The 25,024-nt window shown below is 44.2% G+C and overlaps 1 protein-coding gene and 1 long non-coding RNA gene across 4 annotated transcripts in view; one reads left to right on the top strand and one right to left on the bottom strand.

Annotated features, from left to right (window-relative positions):
• AGBL4 (ATP/GTP binding protein like 4) overlaps window positions 1-25,024 on the bottom strand; it is a 1,469,133-nt gene that overhangs the window by 93,105 nt on the left and 1,351,004 nt on the right. For all 3 annotated transcript variants that reach the window (XM_027537317.1, XM_027537316.1, XM_027537319.1), the window contains one exon: window positions 22,015-22,126. In XM_027537317.1, the coding sequence (XP_027393118.1) occupies window positions 22,015-22,126 (112 nt within the window). The remainder of the gene's footprint in view (window positions 1-22,014; window positions 22,127-25,024) is intronic.
• The window catches only part of LOC113889914, a 42,163-nt gene continuing 20,933 nt past the window's right edge, over window positions 3,795-25,024 (top strand). Inside the window, exon 1 of the long non-coding RNA XR_003510377.1 lies at window positions 3,795-3,985. This is a non-coding gene — a long non-coding RNA (uncharacterized LOC113889914). The remainder of the gene's footprint in view (window positions 3,986-25,024) is intronic.

Here is a 25,024-nt window from a genome sequence, read left to right as displayed (position 1 = left end):
ACCCTGTACCCTAAAGTTTGCTCCTACCACAGACTGAGCCCTTGCTACTCAAAATGGGATTCTTGAATTAGCAACATCAGTATAACCTGGGAACTTGTTATAAATGTAGATTCTCAGATCACACTTCAGACCTACTGATCAGAACCTGAACTTTAATGAATACTCAGGTAGTTTCTGTACATTATGGTTTGAGAAACACTAGGTTATAGCATGCCCTCAGACCCCAGGAGTTGGTTACAACCAGGGGAGGTCAGAGCTGGTCCAGCCTCTTCATTGAACCGATGGGGAACTGAGATCCAGAGAGAGGAAAGAATTGGCTTTTCCAGGGTCATGCAACTAGTGAGCATAATTGGTGTAGTGAAGTTAACAATGGCATACCATGTGGTCTAATAAAATTTTGTAATTCTCTACCTAATAAACATTTCTCCAAAGAAGATATACAGATGGCCAATAGGCGTGAAAAGATGTTCATCACTGCTAATGACTAGAAAAATGTAAATCATAACTATAGTAAGGTATCACCTCACACTAGTCAGAATGACCATTGTTAAAAAGTCTACAACAATAAATGCTGGAGAGGGTGTGGAACAAAAGGGAACTCTCTTACACTGTGGCTGGGAAATAAGTTGGTACAACCACTATGGAGAAGAATATGAAGGTTCCTCAAGAAACTAAAAATAGAGTGGCCTTCTGATCCAGAAATCTCACTCTTGGACATATATCCAAAGAAAACTATAATTTAAAAAGATACATGAACACCTATGCTTATAACAGCACGTTTTATAATAACAATGCCATGGAAACAACCTAAATGCCCATCAACGGATGAATGAATAAACAAGATGTGGTGTGTGTACACAATGGAGTACTGATCAGCTATAAAAAAAGAATGAACCAACGCCATTTGCAGCGACATGGATGGACCTAGATGTCATTACACTAAGTGAGTCGGAAGGACAAAAACAAATCCCACATGATATCACTTATATGTGGAATCTAACATATAAACAAATGGACATATCTACAAAGCAGAAACAGAATGACAGACATAGAAAATAAACTTGTGGTTGCCAAGGGAGGAAGGAAGGATTAGGAGGCTGGGATTAGCAGAACGCAAACTATTATATATAGAATGGATAAACAGCAAGGTCCTACTGTAAGCACGAGGAACTATATTCAACCTAATGGAAAAGAATATGAAATATATATATATAGGAACTGAATCACTGTTGTAGAGCAGAAATTAATACAATATGGTAAATCAACTCTACTTCAATAAAATTCAAAAAATTCTCTATAGCTAGCTGGATATGAAGCTGGGACTAGAACCCAACTCAACCCTTCAGAACCCTACCTTCAGTCTTGTCTCCTAATCACAGAGTCAACCCAAGTCCTACTACAGGGCAGGTTTCCTAATTTAACAGGAGTTCCTTCTGCAGAACAGACAGCTCCTTCCCTTAGCTCAGGTTCTTTCCTCCTATGACAATTAGATACACCTTCAAAGGCTGATTTCCTTCTCTATCTTCCCCACTAGAGTGTGCCTTAGGGTAGGACTATGCCTTTAGCTCTGTATTCCCAGAACACATCACAGTAGATGTGCAGGTAGATGGAAGGCATGAGGGAGGAACATGAATGTGAATGCGAAGTCACTCAGTCGTGTCTGACTCTTTGCGACCCCATGGACTCTAGCCTACCAGGCTCCTCTGTCCATGAGATTTTCCAGGCAATAGTACTGGAGTGGATTGCCATTTCCTTCTCCAAGGGATCTTCCCAACCCAGGGAACGAACCCGGGTCTCCCGCATCGTAGACAGAGGCTTTACCGTCTGAGCCACGGAAGACATGTGAGGGAGGAAGCGAGGATGAAAGAGAGAAGGGGGGAAAGAGAGAGGAAGCAGGGGAGAGAGAGAAGGACGGAGCTGGGCACATGCTGGGTGTTGGAAGGCAACCATTTTTACAGCATGATGGATTCATTCGAAGAAATCGCTTGACAGTACAGAATTCATCTTTTTATGGCTGTGACAACACTAATACATTTATTTCCCTTCTGAAATTAACTTTCTAATATTAAGAAAGGTCACAAAGAACTGCAACAAAATGAGACATTTTGTCATTTTTAACAAATCATACCAAAGCAGACTGTCAGATTAAAGGGGTCACCATTTTGAGGTCTAAACTCTGGTGCTGATTGCATAATCAGAGCTAATGCTTGTCATTCTGTCCTTTCCCTGCCCACAGATCCCTCATAGTTCCTTTTGGCCCAAATGATAAAACTCCAGTATCTCAGCCTGTATCCTGAAGCCCTTTAGAATCTGATCACTTTTTTCAAAAAGCCATTCCTTCCCCAAAGGGACACTGTACATCTGTCAGACCCACCTCCTTCCTTCTGTCCTCTTCCTGCGTGACTTTGCTCATATGGTGTCTCCTGTATTTACTGCCATCTCGCCCACTGTATGCCCATGGAAAGAACCAACTCGTTGGCTGTCCCTTCGTTCCTCAGGATCTGACTTGTTTTGACCTGGAGTCTGCTACTTCTGGTCTCTTAGCTTTGAGTTGGCCTTGACCATGGCTTGGACCCTGAGTTCCCTCTTTCTCTCCACACCTTGCTCTGTCCTACCATTAATTCCCTCAGAGACATTTGGGAAAGCTTGGCAAACTGGGAGGAGACACTGACTTGGGGGTACTTTGTTACAGGGAAAAAACAAGGAAAGAAAACAGCAATGACCCTCTGTCTTCCTCCTATCCTAGTCCTCCCTTCTCTTGACTCATCCATCTGTGTGCTTGGCCCTAGGCCGGACAGGAGGACACCTGCAGGCAGAAGAACAAACACTGAACCTTGACTCTGTTTCTTGGGAAAGTTTCTTAGCAACTTTTCAGGCTTAGTTTTCCTATCTGCAAAACAGAACAATAATATCTATCTCACAACACTGCAGTGAGGGTCAAATGAATGTGCATGTGTGAAGATGCTCTGAACACTACACATCTGTGTAATCAATTAGTAAAAATAATTATGAGAAGACCCATGTGTTAGTGATACATCCCCAGGGCCTACGTGACGTGCTCTCGTCTTATGGAGGTGGTAGGGGCCTGAGGGTGAGTCCCAGCTCTATAGCACTGTCCCACCATGTGGTCTCAGCTGGGTCGGCTTCCTGGCCTGGGCTTACATGCTCCACGTTCTCTATGAAATGGTAGTTTGGGGTACCTCTTCAGTATTTCCAGCCTTGAAGTTCTCTGGCCCTCCAAAGTGAACTCTGAGATTCCAGAAGGCCAGAATTAAGTCATAAATTCAAAGTCAAAAGTGGCCAAGTCAGAAGTTAGGGATGGACAAGTCCTTAGTCTAGGAATAAAGAGGAGACATCCTGAGGTGCCCAACTCCTGACTGTACTAGTGTCAACTGGTCCCCAATCAAAACTCCAGCTCCTAGCGTGCCTGGTCTGTAAGATCTATGATTTCATTCCAAGTGTTCCTCACAGTGGGGGGCGGGGGGGGAGCACGGCACACAGAGTAATGGGATAAAGTTGGTATATCATCTATTTACAATGTCAGTTGAACCCAAAGACTATGGGGGTAATTCTGAACGTTTGTTATTCAACGGTATCATCAAACTCAAGGACAAGTCAAATAAACAGAATCCTTCTTTTCTATGCTGGCTGTTTACATGTCTTTTAGAGATAAAAGGGGAGACTCTTGAGGATTGCAGAGGTCCTGTAAGCTGCTTGACTCCCGGGGAGCCTGCTCGCCTGGCCAGCACGGGAGCAGGCAGCTCTGACTTGCAGCTCTGCTCCCACCGTCCATGTGACCTTGTGGGTTCTAACGCTTTTCATTTGTTCCTTCTTTTTACTGACACTTTACTGATGTGTTAGGAACTATGCTCTGGGCAAGAGAATGCAGAGGAGACAGAGACATAGCTTTATCCCTCAAGGAGTTCACAGTTGGGTAGAGAAAAACAAGCACATAAAGCAATCAGCGTGCTGTGGAGTGATAAACGTGAGTGGTGGAAGGGATTACGGGGGTGGGGTGGGGGTGGGGGTCTCCTTCATGCTAAGCCTTAGTTTCCTCAACTGAAAAATGGGGGTAATGACAACCCAGTTCATAAGGCTGTTTGATGGATTAGATGAGACAGTGCCTAACACTTAATAGATACTCAGTAAATATCTGTGCCTTCCCTCTTCCTCAGCCCTGCCACCCTCCTAGGATCCTGAAGAGTTGTCTCATTTGCCCCGTGTATGGTCATGCAATAAGGTCCAGTCATATAACAGAAATATATATTAAAGAACGTGCATTAGCAGCTGGAGGAGTTTTCAAGGTCACAGAGTAGAGCTAAACTCTAACAGGAAAGCAATTGTTCTCTTGCAACTGGGAGCCTGAGTAAGTTAACTCTTTCAACTGCTGAGTGTGCACTGGTTGTTCTAGGCATTTAAAGAAAAGCTTTGGCCTTGACATGCCCCTGCAGCATAGCCACTGAAAGGCCATTTCTGACAAGTGAACTTAGCTGCAAACTAGCATACAAACTCCACTTTCCAGAACCTCTGCTAGTGCAGTGCAGCCTGCCTCATGCCACACCTGGGGTCTGCAATCACCCCAGGGGTCTACAGGACCACATCCATTGTACAGTAAGTCCTCTACATGCGAAACTTCAAGTTTCAAACTTTCAAAGATGCAAATGTGACCCTGGGTGCCAGCTGACTGTACTACTGTGCTTTTCAAGGTACTGTAAGATTAAAAATGTTTTCTTTATTTTTCATGTTAGTTTTTTTGTGTATTATTTGTTTGAAAAGTGTTTGAAACCTGTTATAGTGCAGGGCGATATAGTTGATTATATTAGCTGGGTACCTAGTCTAATTTTGTTGGACTTACAATCGAATTCGACTTACAGATGAATTCGACTTACAAATGGGCTCTTAGAACAGAACTCATTCAGATGTAGGGGACTTCACTGTATTTACTTCAGAACCATCCTTGCTGGAGTCAGCCCTTGGGGCTTACAGCGAGTTGCCCCAGTACACACACACACATATACTGAAACCCAGGAACAATGGAAGTTCACTTCCCCGCCAGATATTAAACTGGGAAACCCACTCCGAATGGATCAGAACAGACAAATACAGGAAGCCGTAAGAGAGAAAGGCTCTGTGCCTGAGACTGAGTTGAATGTCACCCAGCTAAAGGTTATTAGCTCAGCTGAAGAAAGCCTGAGTCACAGATGGAGGGTGGGGAGGGTCAGAGAAGCTGTAATAAAGCCTAGACCTGCTCCCAGTCTATCGTTTAGGACCTACTTGCAATGCTCTTGCAATAACCAGAGCTATAGCTATTTTTTTTTTAATGCTACAGTTTAAAGATAGTGATATTGTTCTGAAGATGCCTTTGTATGAAATTAACATTGAAATATCAGTTATCATATGTTACTAGATTTGAGTTTATGGTAATAATAAATGCTAACATTTATTGAGTGCTTACAATGTACCAGTCTTAGGAAATACAACACTAACTTCTAAGCTGTTAACTGCTAACTTTCTATACAGGGTCTCCTTTAATCCTCATAGCATCTCTGTAAGAAAATGCTACTACCCCATTTCACAGATCAAGCCACAGAGGCTCAGAGGGGTGAGGTAGCAGATAGAGGCAAAATTGGAAGTTGGAGGCGATTTTTGACTGCAGAGTCCTTGCTCTTCATCCCTAGGAGAGGAAAGGATCTGCCTCCAGTCCTTCTCAGCTGGAATTCCATCACCTCCACTAGCTTTGTTCATAGTAATGCTCGCTGAGACCAGTTGACTTTACACTCCCATACGTCTGGTTCTAGGTGAGTGACCATGCCATTGTATTTATTCAGTCATTAAGACTTCTTTGTATAGTTTTTCTGTTTATTCTTGCTATCTCTTCTTAATGAAGGTGATGGAATTCCAGCTAAGCTATTTAAAATCCTAAAAGATGATGCTATGAAAGTGCTGCATTCAACATGTCAGCAAATTTGAAAAACTCAACAGTGGTCACAAGACTGGAAAAGGTCAGTTTTTATTCCAATCCCCAAAGAAAGGCAGTGCCAAAGAATATTCTAACTACTATACAATTGTGCTCATTTCACATGCTAGCAAGGTAATCCTCAAAATCCTTCAAGCTAGGCTTCAGCAGGATGTGAACTGAGAACTTCCAGATGTACAGCTGGATTTAGAAAAGATGGAGGAACCAAAAATCAAATTGCCAACATCCAGTGGATCATAGAGAAAGCAAGGGAATTCTAGAAAAAGATCTACTTCTCCTTCATTGACTACACTAAAGCCTTTGACTGTGTGGATCATAACAAACTATGGAAAATTCTTAAAGAGATGGGAAAACAAGACCACCTTACCTGCCTCCTGAGAAACTTGTATGCCTATCAAGAAGCAACAATTAGAACCCAATATGGAACAACAGACTGGTTCCAAATTGGGAAAGGAGTACGTCAAGGTGGTGTATGGTCACCCTGCTTACTTAGCTTATGTGCAGAGCACTCATGAAAAATGCCAGACTGGATGAATCACAAGTTAGAATCAAGATTGCTGAGAGAAAAATCAACAATCTCAGATATGCAGATGACATCACTTTAATGGCACAAAGTGAAGAGGAACTAAAGAGCCTCTTGATGAAGGTTAAAGAGGAGAGTGAAAAAGTTGACTTAAAACTCAACATTCAAAAAAACTAAGATCATGGCATCCAGTCCATTCACTTCAGGGTAAATATATGGGGGAAAAAGTGGAAACAGTGACAGATTTCATTTTCTTGGGCTCCGAAATCACCATGGATAGTGACTGCAGCCATGAAATTAAAAGATGTTTGCTCCTTGGAAGGAAAGCTATGACAAAACTAGATGACATATTAAAAGGCAGAGAGATCACTTTGCTGACAAAGGTCTTTATAGTCAAAGCTATGGTTTTCCAGTAGTTATGTATGGATGTCGGAGTTGGACCATATACCTGTGGCGGATTCATTTTGATATTTGGCAAAACTAATACAATTATGTAAAGTTTAAAAATAAAATAAAATTAGAAAAAGAAAAAAAAAAAAAAAAAAGAAGGCTAACCAATGAAGAATTGATGCTTTTGAATTGTGGTGCTGGAGAAGGCTCTTGAGAGTCCCTTGGACTGCAAGGATATCAAATCAGTCAATCCTAAAGGAAATCAGTCCTGAATATTCATTGGAAGGACTGATGTTGAAGCTGAAGCTCTAATACTTTGGCCACCTCATGTGAAGAGCTGATTCATTGGAAAAGACCCCGATCCCAGGAAAGATTGAGGACACGAGGAGAAGGGGGCAACAGGGGATGAGATGGATAGATAGCATGATTAACACAATGGACATGAGTTTGAGCAAACTCCAGGAGATAGTGAAGGACAGGAAAGCCTGGCGTGCTGCAGTCCATGGGGTCACAATGAGTTACACATGACTTAGTGGCTGAAGAACAGCAACTAGTCCTTCAGGCCGACAGGGCAGTGTTTGAAGGCCAAAGATTTAGCAGATCAAGAAACAGCCAAATTAGGAATAAATGGCACAAATCTGAAGTTTGCTCTGGGGAAGGAGAAGTGAGGAGTCTTTGTTATGCTTACAAAGAGGGCACAGAGGAGTTGGCAGATTGCATAGGATGTTGGAGCCTGGATATAAGTATCTCTGCAATAGGCATTTGAGCACAGTAGAGGTACAATGGATGGATGGTTGGATGAAAAGACAGTTAGAAAGATGGCTAGTTAGAGAGATGGACACATAGATGATATCAGTTGCTTCTAGGTTCCTTCTATAATGTGGGCTGAGCTGGCTTCATGGGGTGCATACCCTAGTAACTAGCCCATAACTGAGCAATTGACTCCGACGTGTTTGGTTCTGTTTTATAAAATAAAGTCTCTCTTCATTTCTGGGTAACCAGGTCCCCTCCTCCTTCCATAATTTTCCCCCAGTTTTAAAGCCAACATATGTTTATGGAAAATTGTTGGGAAATATTTTTTTTTAAATAGGAGAGAAGAAAACAACCCTAGTGCCCAGAAATACCACTGTTAACATCTAGTTTGCATCCATTCTGTGTAACTTTAAGCCTGGTTGTTATATACATCTTAACGTATAATACATATGCAACTTTGTCTTCTGCTTTGTTTCACTTAAAATTATAGCATAAACATTTTCACAATATTATAACATTCACTACATGAATGCATTGTGATTTACTTAATCAGTTTCCCACTGTTAGGCATTTAGATTTTTCTCTGTTTTTCACTATTCATAAATAATGATTCTGTGGAATTTTTTTCTTTGCATAAATCCTTATTTACACTTCCGATTATTTTAGTCTAGGTTTCTAGAACTGCAACTGCTGGCTCAAAGTTACAAACACAATGCGACGATATATTTTAAACCCCAGAAAGTCATAGTAATATCTGTTATCCCTCTCTTTTAAATGTCATATCTTCCTTGCTCCCTGAAGGAAAGTTCCCGTGTCTTTCAGGATCAAGTCCAAGCTTCCTGGGGTAGTCCACGGGGCTCTTTATGACTAGCCTCTGCATACCACCCAATCTTACTTCCAGCCCCTTCCCCCTGGGCTCCTACCAGTCCCGTACACCAAACTCCTTGGAATTCTCTGACTATATTCACCAGTCTGGTACATGTGTCTTCACGCACAGTGCTCCCCTCTGCCTGCAATGCATCCCCTGGATTTTGTCTAAACAACTCCTATTATTTCTTCAAAACTCATCACAGAGGTCATTTCTCCAGCAAACCTTGCCTGACCTCATGTCCGGTTGGGACGACCTGCTTTTCCCACATGGCACCCAGTTCCCTTGTCTATCATCACACTTACCACCTTGTCATGCAATCATTGGTTTACTGAGTCTGGAATGCTAGACCAGGCGTTCGCAGACTTTCTATGGCTTTGGAATCAACCTTGGAATCCTTTATTCAAATGCAATTTTTTAATACTTATAACAGTTAAAATCTTTTGAGAATAAATGGGTCTGGCACAGTGCCTAAAGCAAGACACATGAATTACTTCACTTAATCCTCAGAACAACTGCTTACAAATGAGGAAACTTAGAAAGGTTAAAGGACTTACCCAATGTAGCAAAGCCATTGAAATGCTAAAATGAGATTTAAACTTAGACAGGAGTCTGAGCTCTTAGCCACAAAATTATACAGCTCTGGTTAAAATGGAGAGGAGCCACATGGGAGTGGGGTCCTCAGACCTCTTGAAATTTTTCTAAAAACCATTTGAAATCCACAGCTCTATTCTGGATAATCAGTTCCTTGAGGGGAGGGACTGTTTCTTATTGGCTTTTGTATTTCAGTATATAGGGCCTGAGCTCAGAAAATGCGTGTTGAATGGATAAATGAATATTTTTTTTCTTTTGAAGGCTATAGGGAAGTTACTCTTTTAAGTTTACACTTTTCTAGCTTTGTAGGAAAAGCAAGAAACAGGAGGCTAGAATGGCTTGCTGAGTGGGGAAGCATCAAAGCTCATTGGCCAGGAGGTCAGCTGTGTCCAGGCTGATAAGACTTCTCACGGCCAGACACACCTGGGACCAGTACGAGTCTTGGGAGGCGGGCATTAGTACTTGGGGAGGATGGGGGCGCTTCTTGATGAAAGGTTAAACAGTTCAGTTCTTGCTGGAAGCAGTGATTAGTCTGGTCCCTTTCATCAGAATTCAGCTCTCTCCACCACGGTAAATAATGGACTAATTAGGCATCTGGCTTACTTGATTTCCCATGGCTAAGGCCAATTTCTGAAATGCAATATGCTATTTGATGTATCAGCATGAATTCATCCTTGGCTCGAGAGCCTCCCAACAGTAACAACCAAAAATAACTCTTGGAAAAGTTTCACACATGTTGAACACAAAACACCCTCAGACGTAACCTGTGCTCTGTCATAGGCCAGCTGGGCTGAGTCCCTGATGTGGGGCAGGCTGTGTGTGGATCCCAACCTGCTCTGGACCAGGGGCCCCCGAAGGGAGAAGGGGAGGACTTTGGAGGAAGGGTGAGAAATGGGTGGGGTCGGTCGATCAGAAAAGTGCCTGGAAGAGAGCGCCTGGAGGTAAGCTGGAGTGGTCAGGTAAGTGTGAAGAGGTTATTTCCAGTGTCAGGCTGCCCACAGAGACCCCTTTTTAATTTACTAAGGCCGGATAACTGGGTGCTCATGGAATAGGAAGAAAAGAAAAGCATGCTTGGTCTAACCTAGAAACCAGAGTGTGTGGAACAGATACAGGCAGCAGAGAAGGGTGAGGATAATTTTAGAATTTGCAGGTTTGTGATGGACATCCTACGTAGCTAGATTCTAACATTCTGGAATGTCCAAATTTCCATGTTATCTTATCCTGAAACCTCTTGGAGATGGGCATTGTTAACGCCAATTTACAGATAGGGAAAATAAGGCACAGCGCTTAATTGACTTGACTCAAGGGGAACTTCCCAGAAGCTTTGTGGGGCCTCCTGCAGTTGAAACAGTATGTATCTAGTCAGTTGCTGAGAAGTATTCAGAGTCTTTCAGGATGAAAAGATGTTAGAAAAATTGAAGGAAACAACCAACTTGATGAGAATATTGCTCTGAGGTGACAGCTCCATCTCTCCCCTCTGCTTGCTGCCAGAGCCAAAGCTATAATCTAGAGAGAAAGAAAAACCGTGTCTTTTATCATAAGTGAGAGAAGTCGCCCTTTAGAAAAATAATGATTTCTCTTAAAATTCCTTAAAGTTTCATAAACCACCTCAAACTGTTGTAGAAGCTGTAAAAATTTGATGAACTCAAAGCACTCTGTGTTCGCAGAGCCCCCTGGACGATATCACGTTTACTTTCAGACTTTATTTCCACCCTGAACCTTTCCCCTGGTGGCTATTTGCTGATTTCTCAGGCCAGGATGCTAGGAGTGGAAAACCATTTGAGCAGATCCGTGCGTGTGATCTATGGTCCTGATGGTGTGGTGGTGGTGTTGTTCAGTCTCTAAGTCATGTCTGACTCTTCGCGACCCCATGGAGTGCAACACTCCAGGTTTCCCTGTCCCTCATAATCTTAGAGTTTGCTCAAACTCATGTCCATTGAGTTGATAATGCCATCTGGCCATCTCATCCTCTGTTGACCCCTTCTCCTTCTGCCTTCAATCTTTCCCAGCATCAAGGTCTTTTCCAGTGAATCGGCTCTTCTCATCAGGTGGCCCAAGTATTGGAGCTTCAGTTTTAGCATCAGTCCTTCCAATGTATATTCAGGATTGATTTCCTTTAGGATGGACTGGTTGGATCTCCTTGCAGTCCAAGGGACTCTCAAGTGTCTTCTCCAACACCACAGTTCAAAAGCATCAATTCTTTTTCACTCAGCCTTCTTTATGGTCCAACTCTCACATCCATACATGACTAGTGGAAAAACCATAACTTTGACTAGACAGAACTTTGTGCATTGAATCTACTTCTCATGAAGCCTCCAGCAGCTGGGGGCAGTCTGGATATTTTCACAGGGTATTCCTCTCCACACCATCCTATGGTGATCATCCTTCTTCACTTTACAAAATGCTTCACAGGCACATAATGTGCATATCTCTCTCCAACTTGTGAGGCAGGCGGGTCAGGGACCATTCTTAAACTAAAGCTTAGGAAACTGATATTTATGGAGCTTTTGCCACATGCTGGGCACCGTCACAAGTGTTCACTCCAGCCTTTGATTCCTTGCAGCAGCCAGGACTTCTGTGCTTTGTTATGAAATTCAGCGGTGGAGTGTCCATAACCAAGGAACAACTCCAAGATGACACAGCCTTGGAGTTGGAACGGCCCTCCTGTGGAGATCTTCCTTCAATCCCTACAGTGTATAGAGGGAGGGGGAATGAAAGGCCCAGAGAGGGGAAGAGACTGCCTAAGAGTACCATGCAAATGAGTGCTTCAGCCACTCTGGATGGGGAGTTACGTTCCGAGCAGGGCCTTCTTGCTGCCACGGAGATCAGTCCACATAGTTTGAGCTTCCCCATGCGGAGGAGCTCTGGGATAATAAAGTCAGAGATGTGAGGATAAAACAAAAGCTTGGGAACCCACAGTCCAGAGTTCTGGAGGCTTCAGTGAGACAGTCTGCAAATTCCCCAGCAATGTAGTTTTCACCCAGAGTGGCGTTGCCTCTCTAAGGGCCTGACAAACATCCTGCCATGGGGATAAAGAAGTATACCACCAAAAATGCCATGGCTGTGCCTCCTGGTCTCCTGGTTTACTGCTAAGTGTATGTTGGGGGGACAGGGATGGGACAGGGACAACCTTCTCCCCTGTCCTCTCATTCTTCCCCGGGTGGGTTTTCCCTTCCACTAGCATGGTTCTCCCCCAGGCTGCCAGGTACAAACGTGCAGGTGCCGTCTGGTTTCTAGTAAGAGTCACCATCTCAGGGCCTTCTGGTCTACTGACCAGCGAACCCTCTGCTCATCCTAAGAACAGACCCCATGGGCCATTTCTTTCCTTTTTAGCTGAATGTGAAACTGTCCTGGCTGTGCATTTGTGTCTGTCTCTTATTTACCATGTTTATGTTTTTACATAAAAATGTTTCCCGATTTAGGCTTCCCTGGTGGCTCAGTAGTAAAGAATCCGCCTGCCAATGCAGGAGATGTAGGTTTGATCTCTGGGTCGGGAAGATCCCCTGGAGAAGGGAATGGCAACCCATTCCAGTATTCTTGCCTGGGAAATCCCACGGACAGAGGAACTTGGCAGGTTACAGTCAATAGGGTCGCAGAAGAGTCAGATGTGACTTAGCGGACTAAACAACAGCAACAACATTTTCCGATTTACGTATGTGAATGTGTGCATTTTCTGCCCACTTCTATGTTGTGTGTGTCTGTAGCAGGAATGAGCGCTGGTTCTATGTTCTGTGACCATGTCGCCGACTGCTCTGTTTGCACGTACATGTGTTATAATTTATTTATTTATTTGACAGAAAGAGAGCAGCTTATCTTGAGGACTACAGGAAGCAAGCAAGGAAAAACCCACAGCCCTGTGTTGCTCTATTTGCAAAACTGCTCCATGTTGTTATGGCAGCTAATTTTCCTTAAATGATTTAAGGAAATGGATCTGTCTAAAAGAGCTGCAGCCAAGTTGTTATAGCAACACAGGCCTTTCTCCTCTAGGAAAAGGCGGGGAATCACCCCAGAGCATAGAAACCTTTCCACAAAGCAGCCTTGAGGCTCTGAGGGACTTTGGGGCTCAAGGAAAGGACTGCAGGGGACCTATTTTCTTCCCATGTCCATTCCCGGGTGTCCTTCTTGGCAGCAGCCCTGGTCTCAAGTTCAAGGCACATCATATTTCCCCTGGACCACTGCCATCAGCACCTGCTTCGTCTCCATGCTGCGGCCTTAGTCACTTTCTAATGCATCTATCATTGCACATAATATTCTCTCTGGTGCCGTGTTCTGTGCTCAGCCCTGGATATAAAGAGGGCATGCCTTTGAATAGCATGTCAGGGACATTGGCCTTTATTCCACAAATAATGGGGAGTCACCGGAAGGTTTTAGGCAGGGGAGAGAGACTAGGCTGGATTTACATTTTAGGGTATCTCTGGGGTTTCTAGATTGGGTGACTGAATGGATGGAAGTACTATTTATCGACCTCTCCCCCTCGCTCAAACATTTTTGATGGCTCTTCACTGATAATACTGATTCTCAAGATTGAGAGAGCTTGTGTGCTGGAATATTACTGACAAGCATCATTTTGTTCTCCTGTTTAATTTTTTTTTTACAGTTATTATATTTAGTTCAACTAAAAATCAGGTTTAAAAGGGCCTAGGTCTTTGATTTTAATGAAAGGGGGAACACTGGGCTACAAGAAGAAGCCCAATTCCTTAGCCCAGTGTGCAAACTTGCCCGTGGGCTTCCTCACAGCTGCCCTGTTGTGTGCCCTGCACACCCACCCCTGCAGCCGAGCTCTTCCACCTCCACGCTGTGGCTCAGCTGGCCCTGGAATGCCCTCTCCCCTTCCCTGTCACCTCCCTCATCCCTGACCATAGCCACCTGGTAACATAGTTCCCACTCCCAAAGGCCCAGTCCAAATTCCTTGGAAAAAACCTTCCTTGGATTGCCCCCCCCCCCCCCCCCCCACCGCCACACACACACTGGATTAATCTCCCCTCAGCCTCCATCTTCCCAAAGCACTGTATTTTCTCTATTACAGCTCACATTCCTCACTGCCTTGGATTAACATTGTTCATGAGGGTCTGGCCTTCCTATTAGATTGTGAGCTCTTCCTGGCCTGACATCCTGCCTCCTTAATCTCTGTATCTCTGCGGTTACCAAGGTCTTGAACATGGAAATCTACTGAGATTGTCCTAAACTCTCAGGTTCTGTCCCTAGGAGTTTAGGGCTATCTAAGCAGGTTGTAAGAAAACCAAGGTTTGTGTGCAAGGATCAGAGCCTTGAGTAAAGAAAAGCACCGTTCTGGTGTCAGCAGAATCCAGGCCACTCCGAGGGGGAGCGGAGACTGCAGAGTGGTCTATGATCCAGGATGAGATGGTTGGATAGTGTCACTGACTCAGTGGACATGAACTTGCACAAACTCCAGGTGATAGTGGAAGACAGGGAAGCCTGGGGCGCTTGCAGTCAGTGGGGTCTCAAAGACTTGGACACAACTGAGCGACTGAACAACTGTGGTCCAGTCACTCCTCTTCATAAGGAGACTCATAAAAACCAAGTCACAGAAGCTCTGGGTTCACCTCATCATTCGTTTGGCATTTACATGGAAGGCCTGCTCAGCCCAGGTCCCTGATGGGCACAGGTGACTGAACCAGCTAGGCTCTGCCCTAGGGGACAATCAATCACAACTGCTAAACAAGGGCCACACTGACCACGGGGCGCTGTCCTGGGAGTGGGACACTACACGCTTTGTATCTGACAGTCAGTGCAGTCCTCTGGGTTTAAAGACTCCTTTGTCAAGGTCATCATTCAATATCCAAGTCCTGGAGAGGGGTGGAGGCTGTCGTAAGCACAGGACTAGGAAAGCAACTTGGAAGCCAACAATGTCATTAACACAAAGACAGAAGGCCCTTGTTGCCAGGTGAGGACACAAAAAGACTCACTCAGGAGACTCACTCCTGCTCCACTTCAACACCAGCACATCTAAAACTTGACCCCATGCTTACTGGTCCTCCTGGGTTCCCATCCTAGGAGCGGCATCCCCTCTACTCCATTGTCCAAGCCAAACTGCAGGCGTCATGCAGCTCTCCTTTCTCTCCCATCAGTCTCTAAGTCATTTGTATGTCCCTCTATCATATCTCCAGATTCCTCCTCCTCTCAGCCCTCCAGCAGCAGGCACTAATGGTCTCCAGCCTCTGGCTGGTACCCTCTGAACCCATCTCCTTCCAGGCATCAGAGGGATCTTTCTGAAATGCAAACCTGATCCTGTCACTTCCTTTAGTGGTTACTCATTCTCATGAGAATATAGTCTGTATTTATTCCAATAAAGCCTTATATTGTAATGCCCTATCACTATCTGTCCCAAGTACCAGCCACGCCAAATGACTGGCAGCCTCCCGAGGAAGCTGCCCTCTAGGCAGATGCTCAGATGTCTTCTCTGCCTAGAAAGCCCTCCCTGCCCAGAGCATCCCTCACTCAGCAGCTCAGGTGTGACCTCCTGGTTTGGGCTCCTTCTATGGCTCCAACCACCCCTGTGCCTCCCTTCACAAATGCCCCTAGAACATCTACCTAAAGTGCCTGTCTCCACCTGGTTGTGAACTCCTTAAGGTCGACACCGGCTCTGACTATTCCCAGCACCCAACACAAAGTTCCTCCATCACCAGCTCTTTGAGGAATGACGATGCTCACAGATACAGACCCTGCCCATCAGCAAGGGTTTTCCTGATTCTCTGCTTGTTGATTGTGTGAGCAGAGGCCACCGGGAGGGAAGGAGGGAGGCTGTGGGCATTTAGAAACAAGGTCAGAAGCTGTCCTGGCAGTTCAGATTGCTCTGGGGTTGAGTGGTTCTGATGACGTCTGCGCCAATGAAGGTCCAGGGTAGAAATGCATTTAAAGCTGTCAGGGCAGATGCCTGGGGCACTGTGGTGTTTGCAGCTGGCATGTGAACTCTTGAAGTCAAATGTGAATTTGAATGGGATATAAATAATGTTTGTTGAGGATCTGCAACACACCAGGTATTGTGTTGGTACTTTAACATGGTTTTTAAGTATGGAGAGTGTGTTTAATTTGTCATCCAAACAGGGACATTTTTGAGAGAAGAAAGGATCACTATTAAGAAATATTTCAGAATAGGTATAAACAGAACTGCCCCAGACAAGCTGAAACTTTTAACCATCCTACTTATAGATAACAATGCAATCTCAAAAACAACAGAATGATCTCTGTTCGTTTCCAAGGCAAACCATTCAATATCACGGCAATCCAAGTCTATGCCCCAACCAATAATGCTGAAGAAGCTGAAGTTGAAAGAGTCTATGAAGACCTACAAGACCTTCTAGAACTAACACCCAAAAAAGATATCCTTTTCATTATAGAGGACTGGAACGCAAAAGTAGGAAGTCAAGAAATACCTGGACTAACAGATAAATTTGGCCTTGGAGTACAGAATGAAGCAGGGCAAAGGCTAATAGAGTTTTGCCAAGAGAACACACTGGTCATAGGAAACACCTTCTTCCAACAACACAAGAGAAGACTCTACACATGGACATCACCAGATGGTCAATACTGAAATCAGATTGATTGTATTCTTTGCAGCCAAAGGTGGAGAAGCTCTATACAGTCAGCAAAAACAAGACTGGGAGTTGATTGTGGCTCAGATAATGAACTCCTTATTGCCAAATTCAGACTTTAATTGAAAGTAGGGAAAACCACTAGACCATTTGGGTATGATCTAAATCAAATCCCTTATGACTATAGAGTGGAAGTGACAAATAGAGTCAAAGGGTTGGATCTGATAGACAGAGTGCCTGAAGAACTACATATGGAGGTTTTTCCGACATTGTACAGAAGGCAATGATCAAGACCATCCCCAAGCAAAATAAATGCAAAATGATTGTCTGAGGAGGCCTTACATATAGCCGAGAAAAGAGGAGAAGTGAAAGGCAAAGGAGAAAAGGAAAGATATACACATTTGAATGCAGAGTTTCAAACAATAACAAGGAGCGATAAGAAAGCCTTCCTCAGTGATCAATGCAAAGAAAGAGAGGAAAACAATAGAATGGGAAAGACTAGAGGTCTCTTCAAGAAAATTAGAGATACCAAGGGAAATTTTCATGCAAAGATGGGCACAATAAAGGACACAAATGGTATGGATCTAACAGAAGCAGAAGATATTAAGAAGAGGTGGCAAGAATACACAGAAGAATAAAAAAAAAATCTTCATGATCCAGATAATCATGATGGTGTGATCACTCACCTAGAGCCAGACATCCTGAAATGCGAAGTCAAGTGGGCCTTAGGAAGCATCACTATGAACAAAGCTAGTGGAGGTGATGGAATTCCAGTTGAGCTATTTCAAATCCTAAAAGATGATGCTGTGAAAGTACAGTATGCCAGCAAATTTGGAAAACTCAGCAGTGGCTGCAGGACTGGAAAAGGTCAGTGTTTATTCCAATCCCAAAGAAAGGCAATGCCAAAGAACGCTCAAACTACCACACAATAGCATTCATCTCACACGCTAGTAAAGTAATGCTCCAAATTCTCCAAGCCAGGCTTCAACAGTATGTGAACTGTGAACTTGCAGATGTTCAAGCTGGATTTAGAAAGGGCAGAGGAACCAGAGATCAAATTGCCAACATCCCTTGGATCTTCAGAAAAACAAGAGAGTTCCAGAAAAACATCTATTTCTGCTTTATTGACTATGCCAAAGCCTTTGACTGTGTGGATTACAACAAACTGTGGAAAATTCTTCAAGATACGGGAATATCAGACCACCTGACCTGCCTCCTGACAATTCTGTATGCAGGTCAAGAAGCAACAGTTAGAACTGGATATGGAACAACAGACTGGTTCTAAATAGGAAAAGGAGTCCGTCAAGGCTGTATACTGTCACCCTGCTTATTTAACTTAACTTATATGCATTTCTCATGCATCATGAGAAATGTTGGACTGGATGAAGCACAAGCTGGAATCAAGATTTCTGGGAGAAATATCAATAACCTCAGATATACAGATGACACCACCTTTATGGCAGAAAGTAAAGAAGAACTAAGGAGCCTCTTGATGAAAGTGAAAGAGGAGAGTGAAAAAGTTGGCTTAAATCTCAACATTCAGAAAACTAAGATCATGGCATCTGGTCTCATTACTTCATGGCAAATAGATGGGGAAACAGTGGAAAGAGTGACAGACTATATTTTTGGGCTCCAAAATCACTGCAGATGGTGACTGCAGCCATGAAATTAAAAGACACTTGCTCCTTGGAAGAAAAGCTATGACCAACCTAGACAGCATATTAAAAAGCAGAGATGTTACTTTGCCAACAAAGGTCTGTCTAATCAAAGCTATGGTTTTTCCAGTAGTCATGTATGAATGTGAGAGTTGGACTATAAAGAAAGCTGAGCACTGAAGAATTGATGCTTTTGAACTGTGGTATTGGAGAAGACTTTTGAGAGCTCCTTGGACTGCAAGGAGATCAAACCAGTCCATTCTGAAGGAAATCAATCCTGAATATTCATTGGAAGGACTGATGCTGAAGCTGAAACTCCAATACTTTGGCCACCTGATGTGAAGAACTGACCCATATGGGAAGATCCTGATGCTGGGAAAGAATGAAGGTGGGATCAGAAGGGAACAACAGAGGATGAGATGCTTGGATGGCATCACCAACAAAATCCACATGAGTTTGAGTAAACTCCAGGAGTTGATGGTAGACAGGGAGGCCTGGTGTGCTGTAGTACATGGGAGTCACAGAGTCGGACATGACTGAGCGAATGAACTGACCTGAACTCATAGATAACAGTCTGTAGGTAGGTGTTTTTTTGTTTTTGTTTTTGCGGGGTGGGGGGTAACTCCTAACAAAATTTATGAGGCTTCTCCAATGGTTCAGTGGGTTAAAGAATCTTCTTGCATGCAGGAGACACAGGAGACTCAGGTTTGATCCCTGGGTTGGGAAGATCCCCTTGAAGGAAGGAGATCCCCTGGAAGAGGAAATGGCAACCCTCTCCAGCATTCTTGCCTGAAAAATCCCATGGATAGAGAAACCTAGTGGGCTAAGGGTCACAAAGAGTCAGATGTGACTGAACACATATGCATTTCATGGAGTTCCCTCTTGGTTCCCCCTCAAGGCAGCTGAGGAGAAGGGGATGAAAGAGGATAACATGGTTGGATAGCATCACTGACTCAATGGACATGAATTTGCACAAACTCTGGGAGATAGTGAAGGACAGGGAAGTCTGGTATGCTGCAGTCCATCAGGTTGGAAAGAGTAGAACACGATTGAGCGACTGAACAACAACAACAACAAAATTTATAAATCTATAATATTTATCAGTATTTACTTGTTTAATAGGGCTTCCCAGGTGGCACTAGTAATAAAAAACCTGCCTGCCAACGTAAGAGACATAAGAGATGCAGGTTTCATTCCTGTGTTGGGAAGATCCCCTGGAGAAGGAAATGGCAACCCACTCCAGTATTCTTGCCTGGAGAATCCCATGGACAGAGGAGCCTGGGAGGCTATAGTCCATGGGGTTGCAAAGAGTTGGACATGACTGAAATGACTGAGCATGCATACACTTTTTTAATGTCCATTTCCCCACTAGATTGTAAGGGTTAGTGTTGTGCTCACTATTTCAACTACAATACCTGAGAAACTACTTGATAAATATTTGTGGGAAGAGGAAGGAAAGGCTGAAATAAGATTCTGGGCACAGGGAGAGAGAAGGGAGAAGAGAGGAAGAGACGGAGGGAGCTGGGGTCCTGGCCCAGTTCAGTTTGGGTCCCACGTTAGAGCCCCACCCACATCCTTGCCTGGGCAGAAAAGGAGTGGACTTTCGGGAGAATGCAGCTCCCACAGCTCGCTCAGCTTCCAAGTATGTTGATTATCAGCCTGCTGATGGTCAACCTACTCATGGCACAAAGAATATCCTAATACCCCCAAAACCCCTGATGGTGTTCTGTAACAGGATCAAGGGCCCAGTTGCCTGGGAGCAAATCAGTGACCTCAGATTGATGACGGTCTCTTCTCTTTAACAAACCTGACACCCTCCCTTTGGTTCCACCCCTAGTTGTCTCCTTGGGGATTCATCTAAAACACCACTTTGTTCCATGGCCCGCACTCTGTCATCTCTCCTGTCTCATGTCTTGTCTTTGGTCATATCTCTTTATCTCTTCTGTGAATAGCTGTTTGGAACCTATAAACCATATTACAGTAGGCCTAACAGGATTTACCATGTTCAATCCAGTTCAACTCAACATATAGTTATTGAATACCCATTATTAACTACATCAGAAAAAATGTGGGGGCTGTTCTCTTTAAGAAGGAGATGGCAGAAGAAGGAGGTGTGGGGATTCTATCAGGGAGGTTGCAGTTAACACTGAGCTCTGAGGGGAAAAACTCAGTTGACAACAGACACCTCCTGCAAAATTTAGAAGCAACTTCTCTCTGCCAGGAAAGCTCGTCAGGATGGATCAAGAGTTCAGGGTAATAATGGAGTTTGGTGAGCATAGCTAACAGCTTCTTTTGTAGACAAGGAGGGGTGAGTTGGAGAAAGAAGCAGATATGCTAAAGCTGTGGCTATGTAAGCCCTGATGGCAGGTGGGCTGTAAAAGGCCTAGGGAGGCAAGCTCCCAGAGAAGGATCAAGATGGCTGTTGAGTTAACTACTTTGCACCTAAGCACTTACTTTTTCACGAATCCTTGCTTGTAAAAACAAGATAAATAGACTTGCTTTTATGTACACATTTTTGTCTGGCCAGTAAAGACTGCTCTTTAATTTAGGGTATTCTTATTGGCATCTTCAAAGAAAGCAAGTAAAATGTGGTACACAGGTGTATCACTGAAATACCCCAACTCTGGAACCTTTTCTGTTTTAGCAATCGTGTCTGTCACCTGATGGCAGCCGAGGGTCATAAGGCACGGTCATCAACGTTGGAAGAGACTTGCATGCAATCTCACTATAATGTCTCCCAGACAATTGTGTCTCCTCCATGCACTATTTTTTTTTCTTTTTTTTTTTTCCATGCACTATTTTTGACAGTGCCATTTAGCTTCAAGTTGAACACTTTAAGTAAGGCCAAGTTCACAGCTCACATACCCGTCCCATCATCGGGCAACTCTAATGGTTAAAAAGCTCTGTTTCTCTATCGGCCTTACCTCTTGCTTTGGCTCCAAGTGGAAGATGTCTGTCATCTCTCATAACTCTTCAGAGTTCTCTCAGCTATGAAACCCCAGTATCTTCTCCTATTTCTCACAAAGTCTTGCCCCTATGAACAAACTCAGTGTGCATCTCCCCATTCCCCATCTTCCTGGAACAGCAGGTCCTTTTACCTGGAAATATGTTCATCCCTACACCACACACTGCAAGTTTGGCTACATGACTCCAGTGAGGCTCTCCTGTCCTGATAGATCCTCGCCTCTTGGGCCAGAGTTGCCTTGCCCAGAGGTGGCCATGTCCTCCCAGTCAGGCCAAGCACAATCCACTTGGAACTTGGAGCTAGAATATGAGAGGGAGTCACTCTCTCTTGTGGAAGAAGTGCTGGATGTGATACTTGGCACATGTCCCCTACAGATACAGGAGGCCAGGCTGCAATCTTTGCCTATATGAGGCTCTGGGATTCTTCTAAAAAATTCTCTCTTCTTTGTAAGTTAGCACAAGTTGTATTTCTTTTGCTTGTAACCCAAGAGCCCTGACAAATGTAAGTGGGTATATTTCCTTCCTCCATGAGATCTCCACAATGGAAGCTGGTGTTTGTGAGGGGTGAGGAAGGCACTTGTTCAGTTCAGAGAAGAGACCAGCAGGCCTAGTCCCTCCCTGACTTTGACCCTGAATTCCTCATTTGCAGCCCCTGGTGGACTGTCCCAGTACCACATAGCCCCTTTCCCAGATCAAGCCGTCAGACCAGCAAAAGCTGAGGAGGTTCAGTTACTCACAGGGTCGTTGTACATCTGAATGATGAGCTGTTTCACCCCATGCAGGGTGGGGTGGGCCCATGGAGAGGGATCCAGCCAGTGGCGGTTCAGGTCGAACCCCATCAGAGAGCACCTAGGCAGTACCCAAAGTCAGAGTCAGTACACAGAGGACAAGCCAAGCTCCTCACTTCTCCAAAACACAGTTAGGAGTGGGAGCAGTCATTATGTCACTTACCTAGTGCAGTTTTTTTTTTTGGCCAGAGATAGCACTGAGCATATTTTACATGTATTAATTCAGTTCCTTTCAACAGCACTATGAGGGCACTGGTATTATAATTCTCACTTGACAGGAAAAAAAACTGAGTCACGGAGAGGTTCAAACATATTTCTGTGGAGCCATCTCACTTCCGTGTTCATGCCCTGCGACCATCGGACACATGTGCTTCTTCTATACAGGGCCAGAAAGAAGGCTCAGGCCAGACCACTGGTATCCACACTGTTCCTCCCTGTCTCACACTCACAGCCAGTCCATTGTGTCTACCTTCAAAATATACTCAGAACCGAGCACTGCTTTATCACCTCCTCTACTGCTGCTTTGAGCTTGGACCAAGCTCAGTATTGCAATACTCTCTTACCTGGTCTTGTTTCCAGCCTTGTACCTCCCACCCTACCTCTCATCCTAGATACCCATCCCCATTTCCCATACAATAAACAGGGTGATCCTATTAAAGCGTAAGTCTGATTATGGCCCTTCTCTGCTCAAATGGTTCTCTATAGATGCAGAGTGGAAGCCAAAGTCCTTACCACCAGCTACAAGCGACCATGTGGTCCCCTCTGTTATTATTTTTTTTTAAGTAAAACTTTTATTGCAAGAGTTTGAACTACATACTCAGAAATATTGTTGCTGTTGTTCAGTTGCTCAGTCATATCACACTCTTTGTGACCCCATAGACTACAGCATGCCAGGCTTCTCTGTCCTTCACCATCTCCCCAAATTTGCTCAAACGTAAGTCCATTGTGTTGAGGATGCCATTCAACCATTGCATTCTCTGTTGCTTCCTTCTCTTTCTGCCCTCAATCTTTCCCTCTGTTATTGCTATGAGCTCAGCTCTTACCACCACCCCCTGCTGCTTCCATGCCAGGTTCTGGGCTCCTACTGTTCCTCCAACACACTGGGTACTTCCAGCCCCAGGACTCTTGTACAGCTTGTCCCCTTGGCCTGGAAGCCTCTTCCTCCAGATAGGTACAGGATTCATTCTCACTTAGCACTAATCTTAGCTCACAGGTCACCTGCTCGGTGAGAGCTACCCTGCCCACCTTCTCCATGACCTCCCTTGGGCACATTCATTACTTCACTAGGACAAGTGACCATGACCTCTGACCTCCCCATCTCCCTCTTCCTCCTGCTCTTCCTCCAGACCGACTCAAAGCCCTACTTGTCCTTGGGAGGAGGAACCTTCCCCAGGTTTCTGGGTCTGTGCCTCCAACTGCTGGACCTTTGCATGCTGTAGGCACTCTCCAGGCCAGCCCAGGTTGAGGGACAAGTTCAGAAACCCTGTGCTTGCTCACAACTCAAATGACTGTACCCATCCTTCTCCTGTCTCCCGAATGTCTCCCACACAGATCTGATGATCGTGCTTCCTTGATCAAGATTCATCTATGATTCTCCATCACTTGTAGGATAAAATTCTGCTCTTTGCAGATTTTTAATCAGATTTAAAACTGATGATGGTCTTTCTTTGCCCAAATGTCCCCCTTTTTCTCTCTATCCCTGTCTTACAATTTAATCCATTCCATCTTGTTTCCCAAACCCTTCCCTCTATTCCTTAAGTAATAAAATTTAACCCCCCTCTCAGGTGGTAAAGAATCTGCCTGCAATGCAGGAGACCTGGGTTTGATCCCTGGATCAGAAAGATGCCCTGGAGGAGGGCATGGCAATCCACTCCATTATTCTTGCCTGGAAAATCCCATGGACAGAGAAGCCTGGTGGGCTATAGTCTATGGGGTCTCAGAATTGGACACGACTCAGTGACTAACTATACATTACTGCTACAACTTATTACATATACATTCCACCTATCACCTTGCTCAGGAAAAAAATAAAAAGGACTCTATCAGGGACCACCAGTAGGACCATTCAGACTATCTCACCTTCAAGGTGGTTGGGGAGTAAATAATAATAATTTCCTCTCTCACTTAAAATAAGTGGGCTGGGAATCCCATGGGGGAATAATTAATGTTTCGTGGGGACATATGGGGAAGGGCTTCATTGAGGAGAAGCCATTTGAGTTGGGTCTTACTGAACGAATGTTTGATGGTGTGGGGCAGAAGGAAAAGTGTAAGCAAAGAAAGGAATTATGAAGCCACCCAGGCTTTTGGAGGAATGTGGGCAATTTGGGTTGATCAAATCACAGAGCATGTAGTGAGGAGGTGGTGACAGTGAATTATAAAGGGAATGGGAGGGGAAATGTAAGGGCCTCCAGTGCCTGGCAAGTAGCTTCACTGTTTTAGCTTCACATTTCTGTATTTAGATGACTCAAGTGCTGATGTTGGCTTCTCACTGATGGTGGAGTAGAAACAGAGTTTTACATGCATGTTACAATATCATTACCATCACAATCAAGGGGTCACAGTCAACAGAAGTTACTGATATTGTTTGTCTCAAAAATTAAGTACTGTACTAAGTGTGAAATACTTCATTCATGTCAACCTTATGAGGGAGTGCTTTATTATGCCCATTTTGCAGATGTGGAAACTGAAGCACAGAGAGGCTACAAACAACTTTTCTGAGAGAACAGGTGAAGTCATAATCAGCTTATGAACATTCTCACAATTCCATGCAAGAAATTCACAAGAAACACAGCCTAACATAGTCTAGAGAAAGAAGATCTGCTCACAGGCTCATGTCCATTTATAATTCAGGACCCTGTGATGAGGATTAAATGAGATAATACATGTAACAACTTTAACTTCACACAAGTTCTGGCACATGGTGGCAATCAAAAATGTTACGTTGTTGTCTCCTTGTATT

The sequence above is a fragment of the Bos indicus x Bos taurus genome, chromosome 3 (assembly GCF_003369695.1).
Source record: "Bos indicus x Bos taurus breed Angus x Brahman F1 hybrid chromosome 3, Bos_hybrid_MaternalHap_v2.0, whole genome shotgun sequence".
Classification (NCBI taxonomy): Eukaryota; Metazoa; Chordata; class Mammalia; order Artiodactyla; family Bovidae; genus Bos; species Bos indicus x Bos taurus.
This window is presented reverse-complemented; position numbering and strand designations above follow the sequence as displayed.